The sequence below is a fragment of the Choloepus didactylus genome, chromosome 8, assembly GCF_015220235.1.
Source record: "Choloepus didactylus isolate mChoDid1 chromosome 8, mChoDid1.pri, whole genome shotgun sequence".
Taxonomy (NCBI): domain Eukaryota; kingdom Metazoa; phylum Chordata; class Mammalia; order Pilosa; family Megalonychidae; genus Choloepus; species Choloepus didactylus.
Genome location: NC_051314.1, coordinates 13,918,967 through 13,928,640, shown reverse-complemented (window position 1 = coordinate 13,928,640; position 9,674 = coordinate 13,918,967). Strand labels below are relative to the sequence as shown.

General features: G+C 55.2%; 1 protein-coding gene across 1 annotated transcript in view; it reads left to right on the top strand.

Annotated features, from left to right (window-relative positions):
• Positions 1–347: 347 nt before the first annotated feature.
• FAM83F (family with sequence similarity 83 member F) overlaps positions 348–9,674 on the top strand; it is a 31,424-nt gene continuing 22,097 nt past the window's right edge. Inside the window, exon 1 of the mRNA XM_037848189.1 lies at positions 348–938. Within this exon, the coding sequence (XP_037704117.1) occupies positions 456–938 (483 nt within the window). The 5' untranslated portion in view covers positions 348–455. The remainder of the gene's footprint in view (positions 939–9,674) is intronic.

The window sequence follows — 9,674 nt, the reverse complement described above, 5'->3', positions numbered from 1 at the left end:
GGGCCCTCAGATCCTCGACGGGGGGTGCGCAGACCCGCTGCCAGAGACGCGCACCGGCCCCAACACGTGCTCGGGGCCCTACCCGCCGGGTCAATGAACGCGCACACGCGACGGGTCTGACGGGGGCCAGCCGCAGGGAGCGTCGAAGAGCCTGGGCCAGAGGCCGCACGTGGGCCCCAGTACGGCTCCGCTCCAAGCTTCGTTCCACTCGGGAGCTCCTGACCCCAGCCCGGCCCGGCCCCGGCCGCGTGGGCGGGGGGCACCCCCCCACCCCTCCCCGCCCGACGGCCGCGCCCGCGCTCGGGGCCGCGCGGATTGGCCGGCGCGCGTCCGCGGGGCGGGCCGAGGCCGACCTCGCCGCCAGGTGAGGAGCCCCGCCCCTCGGCGGCTCCAGGTGCGGCGGTGGCACCTCAGGGCCGCTGGCTGGGGCCGGGGCTGGCGGCGGCCGGGGCGCCATGGCCGAGTCCCAGCTGAGTTGCCTGGACGAGGCGCACGTGAACGAGAGGGTGACCGAGGCGCAGGCCGCCTTCTTCTACTGCGAGCGGCGGCGGGCCGCGCTGGAGGCGCTGCTGGGCGGCGGCGAGCAGGCCTACCGCGAGCGGGTCAAGAAGGAGCGGCTGCGGGACTTCCTCTCCAGCCGGGAGCGCCAGGCCCTCCGCGCCGCCTGGAGCCCCTACGAGGACGCCGCCCCCGCCGTCCGGGGCAAGAGCAAGGCCAAGGCCAAGGCCCCGGCGCAGGCCCGGGCAGAGTCCGGCGAGTCCCTGGCCTACTGGCCTGACCGCTCCGACACCGAGGTGCCCCCGCTGGACCTAGGCTGGACCGACACCGGCTTCTACCGCGGCGTGAGCCGCGTTACCCTCTTCACGCACCCCCCCAAGGAGGAGAAGGCGCCGCATCTCAAGCAGGTGGTCAGGCAGATGGTCCAGCAGGCCCAGAAGGTAGGCCCTGCGCCCGCCCCCCGCAGCGGAGGCCCCCGCTACCCGCACCCCAGGCCGGCGTCTCCGAGGCTGGGCCTAGGGCTGTCTGGAAAATGGGTCCAGAGTCCGCCCTCATCCCCTGGGGCTGTAGCGAGGCGTCTCTAGAGGATGGACGTGAAGTGTCTGGCAAATTACAGAGATGCCGGAGAGATGTTAGTCATCATGATTACAGTGTCCAGAGGCGCTGGCTTTTTTTCTCCGCTGGCGTTTCTGTCTCCCTGTCCCTTCCCTTTCCCGAGGGAGGCGAGGGGGCTGTGGGGCTCTGTGGTAAAGTGGGCCACTCAAAGGTCTTGATAATAACCTATATGGTTGGCAAAACACATCCGTGGTCCTTTCTCCTTCAAAACAACCCGCAGCGCGTGGGTGGTAGTGACCGCCCTCCCTCCCCGCCCCCCCATGTCCCGCCATGCTAGCCCGGCCCCCTCACCTTCCTTCTGGGCCGCGCACTGGAGCTCAGGCAGCCTGGAACCAGTGAGGGATTGGATTTTGAGCACCTAGTATGTGCCAGGCACTATTCTGGGCACTTTGAAAAGGCAGGTCCCCGGCCTTAGCAGCTCAGGAAGAATGCTCCCACTTATCGCTTATGGCATCAGCTCGGCTTGAGAGTTGAAAGGAGGAAGCATTTCCCGGGCAGCTGGTTAGAAGGCTTGGCCCTGCGGGGGGTGGGGGGTTGTGGGGCAGGGGGAAATTTTTAACCTTTACGCAGTAAAGGTGGGGTAGGGTTTCCAGTTAAAATACAGGCTGGCCAATTAAATTTGAATTTCAGATAAACCACGAGTTTTTCAGTATCAGTCTGTCCCAAGTGGACATCTGAAATTCAAATTCAGAGCGCTCTGTATTTTTATTTGCTAAATCTGGCTCCCCTACCCTGAGATTTGTTAAAAAAAGAAAAGGGGAAAGAAAAAAAAACACACCAACAGTCTTTGGTGACCAATTCAGAATATAAAACAGGGGTGGTTTGAGGTCACCATTTTAGCCCATCTAGGGGAGCGTGGTTGGAGTCCTCTTACTCCTGGAGGCTGATGGGGCCTGGGGAAGGAAGATTGACCTAGGAAGGTCAGTGGTGGGCTTGTCTTTCTCAGAGGGGTGATCTGGATTGTTTACTTAGACTGGAAGCCAGAAGAAGGGGTTAATTTTTCACTGTCCATATTTCCATAATGCCTCTCTAAGTAATTCCTCCTGGTCTGACTGAGCTTTCTTTGTATATTGCATTCTGCAAAAGCAAAATGCAAGTTTGAACACAGAGGAGGGGAAAGCGAAGTGGGTGGCAGTGATGGGCAGTAGACTGCAGCTGGGGTTGCCTCATGTTGTAATACTTAACAAAGCCTCGATTTATTTAGTGTTTAATGTATGCTACCCAGTGTGCTAATGATTTACCTGCACTTTATCATTCACTTTCTGCAGCAACCCAGTGAGGTAGGTATTTTCCTTATTTTTAGAGAAAAAGATATCAGGATTCAGTACAGTTAAATGACTTGCTAAAGGTCACATATAGCTAGTAAGTGGCCAAGTCGAGATTCAAATGCCAAAGCTCTTGCTTTCCCCCTGCCTTGTACCCTGCCATGCTGTCTGAAGAGCTGGTGCAGCAGGATGAAGCCAAGAAGGTGGAATGAGCTAGCATGGTCATTTTGGGTTGTATACCTGTTCCCACTGGGCTCTCCTATGTCGTGGGGTGTTTTTCTCTCTTTAAATATTTGGCAACAGAAACTTTAACAATTGTGAACCGATCCAATGTGTACATATTTAACCAGAAATTGTTTCCGGATTGCCCACTGTGGATCAGGAACTAGTCATAAAAAGGATATGAGCTGTGGCCTTTGTCCTCCAGGAGCTCACTCAAAAGCTGGGGGAAATTGCTGGAAGGAAAACAGAGTTTTTGAGGCTGGGAGTGCCTAAGCTGGGAAGACTTCCTGAGGGAGGTGAGTTCAGAGTTGGAAGGGAAGAGGGAAGTAAACTGGAATGGGCAGTTTCTTGGTAAGAGACTGTGAGCAGGAGCCAGAGATGTTTACTCCAGAAACGCAAGCAGGGTTGATTGGCAGGAGGCAAGATTTTCCTGGTAGGAACTAAGTACTATGTGGACCCTGATGCAAAGGTCCTAAAACTTCCCATGGAAGAAGCAGCTTTTGGTGCTGTCTGTGCCCACCTTCTGCAACTGTTAATCACTGTCTTTCACATCTGTGTCTTCTCAAAGAGTTGGCAAAGTGGGTAGGTCAGAGAGCTTGATCCTTTCTCACAGGTGAGAAGAAAAGGGGAGTGCCCAGAGGTCATGAGGTTGGTCATAGGCCAGCCCAGAAGTAGAGCCTAGATCCTACACTTCTGCTCTAAGGCTGTGCCCTCTGACTTTCACAGCCTGCCCCTCCACCCCTGCATGTCTGATTGGGAAGCAACCGTCCTTGGCCATTAAATTAGATCCTACCGCCTCCTTTCCCCCCTGAGGGAGGGAGTCTCCTGTCAGAGTCTGACTTGACGGGAGGCATATGAGGTGATTTAGTGTAGAGGCCCGGGGGGGCTGCCCACGTGAAGGCCAATTGTGTGCTGGACCGTTGCACGGTTTGGCTCATTGACTCCTCAGCATAACCTGGTGAGGTGCTGGCATTTTTATTCCCAAATGACAACAGGAAACTCAAGCTCAGGGGGAGTTGTGTGACTTGCCCTCGATCACAGACCGGTGAGGGATTCCATTTGGTTCCTGGTCCTCTGGGATATGGAGCAAGGAGACAGGAGCCTGTTTACGGGGGACGCTTAAAAAATACGCATGGGGAAGAGGGGCAGAGGGTGGTGAACAGTGAGCAAACAGCGCAGGCTGGGGTGGAGATGGACCCATGTCGGGTGGGAGGAAGCCCTGCTATCTGCTCTCTGGGCCTCAGCAAATGACACGAAGTCCTTCCCAGGCTGTCTGATAACTGGCATTCGGACATTATGCTGTGTTTGCTGGTGGGGTGAGGTTTTCTTCCCCTTTGAGTTATCTGCTTATTTTAGTGTCACCAAATGATGTTCTTTATCTGCTTAAACTACAGGCAGAAAGGGTGCCTTCAGGGACCCAGAAAAGAGCTCCCGGCCTGACCCATGTTAGCAGAGAAGACCAAGGGACATTGCTGATGTTTGGGCTGCTAAGATTTCCCTGTAACTGCCAGGAGGTGGCCTGGGAGACACTTCGGTTCTTATTTACAAAGCCAGAGACGGAGAGCCAAACAATTGCAATTTAGAGCGGTCAACGAGTTGGAAGGACAGTGCTTCCATTTGGCCATTTGACAGATATTTCCAGGTCTACTGTGCATGAAGCACTTTAGTAGAAAACAGACTTGTAAAACACTCTCTGCTCTTAAAGATTCACTGTGGAATCCTCGCTCCAGAAAGGTGAAATGTGTCTATTTTAGGCCAAGGACAAGGAGATTACACAGCTTCTCTAGGTCCTTGATCAGGATTACCAATGATCCCACGAAGATTATGAAAATGACCCAGGAGGGGGGTTGCTGGAATAGGTCATTGTTGTTAACAGGTGCTGCTCCTTGCCTGGGTGACTGGGGAAGGGGTGGGGAGGGTAGCCAGGCTGTTCCCTGTCCTGTCCCCTTTCCTTCAAGGCCCAGCACAGATGCCACCTCTTCCTTGGCACTTTAGATTCTTGATCCAGAAATGAATTTTCTCAGACATGGGTCCTTGTTTTTACTACTCTGTGTGCCTGGCACGTGGCATCTTTGGCAGAGCCCAATCTTTCCTTCCTCTTGAATTGGAAGCTTTGACTCTATTCTCCTGCCCTCAGTTTCATTAGTGGGGCCCCAGTGGGGGCCTGCACTGTCACAGGCTGTCAGTTATTTGTTTAAATGATTGAAAACCGTCTCTATTGGCCACCCATTCCTCTAGAGAAGCAGGTGACTGGAGGAGCTTCTGTTGAATTGTACATTACCCAGGGGGCTTCTTTAATTCCCCATTGTAACAAGCTGTCTGTCAGCAGAGAGAGGAGTGCTCCAACTGGGGGTTCAGGGGTGGAGGTGGGTCAGAGAGATCTGGGGAGAGGCTCCGGAGTAGGAGGCATGACTGGAAGAGATTAACAGCCTTGGTTAGAACCTGTGGGTAGCTGTTGGGGCATGAACATCTGGGATACAGATGCCAGGAGGTGTGGCAAAGTCTGGGAGTCAGAAGATCACCTCGCCACGAGACTGGCTGTGCAGATGGCAGCCTCAGCCACTGAGGCTTAATCGGTGCTTCCCTCATTGAGCGAATTGTACTGAGCACCTCCCCCAAGGCACTGTGTTGGACATTGGGATTACACACACACACACACACACAAACACACAAACATACATAAATATATATTTAATGATACTAGTTTGTGAAATCTGAGAATCTGAGAATACATTCGTCAGCCATTTTACCACCTTGTTTGAGAGCTGGTTCCAATGCTTGACCTGCTCCTAATTCCTCCCCACTTCCCTCCTTCCCCTTTTCTCCTCTCCTTCCAGCTCAGCGACACAGTTGACTTTGTCCAGGAGTGCCTAGGCTGCCTTTTAGAAGCCTGACCTAAGTGCATAGACACCCCCTCCCCCTCCCCACACCAAACTGGCTGACATCCCTACCCTTCAGGGTGAGTGCAGAGCAACAGGAGGCTTCTCAGGACAACCTGGGGACCTGGAGGCCCCCACGCTGTCCCCTGGGCCCAGCCCTTTCTCCCCACTGCAAGTGGCTATTTCGCAGCAGCTTTGTTTTGGAGGCTCTGGGCAGCTCCGGAGCCCCTGTTTCCTGTCTCATTAAGGCTGGTGGATCCTGAGACAGCTGCAGCTCCAGAGGTGAGCACCTCCCCGCCCTCCGGGATCTTGCCCCAGCCTGTCTGGGCATCCTTGTCAAGTCCCCGGCACTTTGGCTACTGCTTTCTGAGTCTCCTTTCTGCTCAGTCACTGATCCCAGTAGCTGAACACCCAGGCTGTGGAGACACAGCTTCATGTCAGGACAGAAGATGGGCCCTGAGGTTGGAAGGTCTTGGTTTCTCTCCTGGTTTGGCCACTTGCTGGCTGTGTCTCCTCCCTGTAGCAAATCACTGACCTGTGGAGGCTCCTCACCTGTAAAGTGGGGAGGATAATACCTGGGTCTCTGGATGCTGGAAAAAAAAAAGGCAGAAATGGAAAACTGAGGGTACCTAGAAAGTATTGCACACGTAGTTATTCTGGAAAGTAACTGGTGCCGTCTGTCTTTTTCACAGAGCAAGGGCGGGGTGTGTGGCAGAATCTTCCCTCCCAGGAGGCGCGGTGGCCCCAGCCGGGAGGTTTGAGTTAGGAGTTGCTTCTCCTTGGTAGGGTTGGAGGGCCTGTGCGTGCGTGTTTCCCGTTTCCTCCTCTGAGTGAGAGGGGAGCAGCTGCCCCCTGCGCTCCTTTATCTGTTGGCCTTGATTTGTCTGTGGCGGTTTGTCAGGGTGGCTGTCTGCCTGCCTCCCAGCTCGCCGTCTGTGGGAACCCTGGCGACCACTGCTCAGGCCAGGACAAGCAGGAAGGTTCAGAGACTCCCCTGTGCCTAAACCGGGGATCTCCAACGGTGTTCCCCTCACACAGTCATCCGGAAGGTGTGATGACCGCCCAGGCCCAGCCCAGAGAGCCCAGGGGCAGTCTGGAAAGTTGCTTTTCTCTTGCACTGAGGGAGGGGGCCCCTGTCAACCTGGGGTGGTGCTTAGTGTTAGCCATGAGGTAATTGTGGCCTGGGACTGTTTCCCTCTGTGGAGGGGATGAAGGACAGGCTCCGCTCCTTTGTGGAGGACACCCTAAAATCTGACGCTTTCAGTCCCTGAAACTCTGAGGATGAGTTAGAAGGTAAAAGCTGGGCCTCGGGAAATGGGTGCCTCCTTCACAGCCAGCTCTGCGCGGCAGCGGTCTCAGGAGCGCAGGCCTGGGAGCCGGGGGAGCCGGGGAAGCCGGGTGCCCTCCTTGCTCTCACTCGCTCCCTCCTCACTCACAGGGTGACCCTGGGCAAGTCGTCTGACCTTGCTGGGCCTCTGTTCCCACATCTGTAGAATGGGGGCAGTCCTTGCCTTGCTTGCTCTCACGAGATTGCTCTGAGAATCTAATGCAAGACCACAAAAAAGCACTTTGAAAAAGGTTCGAGTGGCGAATGCAGATGAAAGAGGTTTCTTTTAAGAGGGGTTAACATGTGGAGCCAGAGGTGCCGTGCGTATTATTTCCTTCAGTTAATCCAACCCTCAACATCTTGCAAGGGAAGTGGCATTTTCACCGAGGCACAGAGAAAGCTCAAGATCCTGGAACTCGGGAGAGGCCAGCTGAGATTCCAGCCCAGTCTGAGTTCAAGGCTTGTGTCCTGCTGCAAATGCAGGTTACCCTTGAGTTGCCCTCTGGGGTCATCTGTTGCCTCTAAAAGTTCCAGAAGCATTCAAAGTATTTGTTGCTGGACAGACCTGGGAATTTTATGGGCTAGCTCGGGAGACAGACAAATGCACATGTGCCAGTGCTCTGATCCTGCTGGGTAGGGAAGGTTCTGCTTGCCTGGCAGCATCAGGCAGGTATCACCGGGAAGCTGGGTCTGGGTAGCTCCCGGGGGCCTATTCTGTGCCCTTCCCTGCCAGGCTGAGTCCTTGATGGGGTCCTCAGCCCAGCAACGCTCACTCCCTCCTTGTTCCCACCCCCTGGAATGCTGCCCCAGTGAAGCCGGTGGCCACATCCGCCTCCCTCTTTTCAGTGTCCACAAAGCAGAGCCTGTTCTGGGGCAAGCTTTCAATCCGAGCTGGGAGGCGGGGAAGAGCAGGGCAGAGACAAACGAGCCCAGGGCAGGTCCTGGCCGACAGCCTGTCCCTGCTCCTGGCACTGTCCTGGGCCGGCCGGGTCACTCTAGCCACCCCTGGACCTCCCCCTGCCCCATCGTGCCCCTCCACCCCACCCCAGGTGCACGACCCTCAGCCTTTGCTGGAGTCGCCGCCATTCCTAGTTCCTTCTCTGAGATCCGTGGAGTCTGTGAACTTGCTAATGATCCTAGCATCTCAGCCCTGGAAGGGAGACTAGGGTATTACCATTTGTTGGTTTCTCTGGCCTGGGTTTCCAGCTAATCTGGAAGCTCGTCCCTGGCCTGGCTTTGTGCTGTGGTCATGATCCTGCCTGACCCGCGCAGTCCCGGCCGGGTATGTGGGAGGCTCCGGACAAGTTGTGCTTCTTGCTTGGCTTTTTAGCAGTGAGTCAAAAGATGGTTGGGACAGGGCTGGGAGCTCGGGCTGTTTACCGTTACATGGATCTTGGAGGACAGACTGTGGGTCCCGAACTCCCCGTCCCAGGAGGGTGCCAGGGCTGGTTTCCGGACTGCCTGGAGAGGCTCCACATTTCTTCACTCATCCGGTGTATTTTACTGAGAACCTACTATGTGCCAGGTACCAGGAATTTACAGACAAGTAAAACAAGGACCCTGCCCTCAAGTCTAAAAGAAAGTCTAAAAAATAAACAAAAAAACCCAATTATAATATGGTGAGTGGGTGGGTGGTGTTGATAGCTATTACTTATTGAGTACTTAAGTGCCAGACACTTGCCAGCCCTTTTAGAATCTATTATTTCATTTAATTTCCACAATCACCCAGCGATTTCCATTTTACAGATGAGGAAATGCGTTCAGGGAATGTAAGGTCACACCTGCTGGTGAACAGTGGAGCAGATGGGAACTGAGGCGAGCCTGACTCGTCCCTTCCTGCCCACCGAGCTCCAGCAGCACTCTGCGTGGGTGCGGAGGCAGAGGCAAGCCCCGGCGCAGAGGGCAGGGGCACCCCACCCAGGCAAGGAGAGGCCAGGCGAGCGGAGCCCTCCCGAGGGGATTCACAGCTGAATTCACCGGTTGTGAAAGAAGAGCAGGGCAGGCAGGGGGTGGGGCGTGGGTGCAAAGCCGAAGGAGCGTGTGCACTCACACTCTTCCTGTCACCTGAGTGCCCTCCTGGCTCCTCACCAGCCACACCCTTCTCTGCACTCTCCACCTGGCCTTCCCAGGTAACATCGCCTGGCCCTGGCCACGCAGGTAGCCTTAATGCTTCTGAGAACCTCCCGGGGCAAACTGCCAGCTCTGGTTGTTGTGCCCTGACGGACCCATCAAGAAACCTTGGCAGGTGTCGCTTGAGTCCTGCCTTGCTCTGCCCCTGTGTCCTCCTGTGCTGAGAGCTCCCGGCTAGGAACCCAAACCAGCAGATGATCCTAAAAATCATTTGTGTATCTTCGCTAGATTATTTTTTTAGCAGCTGATTTATCTTCCTAATTATGTTTAGCTTTAAGCTAATGTTAAAATGAGCTTGCATTAGATAATTTTCACTAATTAACACCAACTTAATGCAGGGGAAGTCATCCCAGAAGCATGCCGTGGGGCAGGGGAAAGCTGGCCTAGGATCTTTAAAAGCGTCGCTCTGCTCACTTCCTGTTAGGCCTAGTTGACCTTGCCTATGTGGGTACATCCGTCCCCTTCCTCTGGAGACCCACCCAGGTCTCGTGGTATGTCCCTTTCATCATCCTCATTTGGGATGTGGGTGTTTACTGACAGCCTCAGAGGACTAGGCCATCTGAGCCTGGGGGGTTGAGGGGTATGCAGACGGGAGAAGGGGCCTCGGGGTTGGGAACAGAGCCCCACTCGGGGCTGAGCCGTCTGGGGGAGGAAGCCGGCCTGGCTGGGTGGAATTGGGCTCCAGCCGCTGCCGGTGCAGCAAGAGAGCCTGGTGTTTAATGATGTCTAATTAGTGAG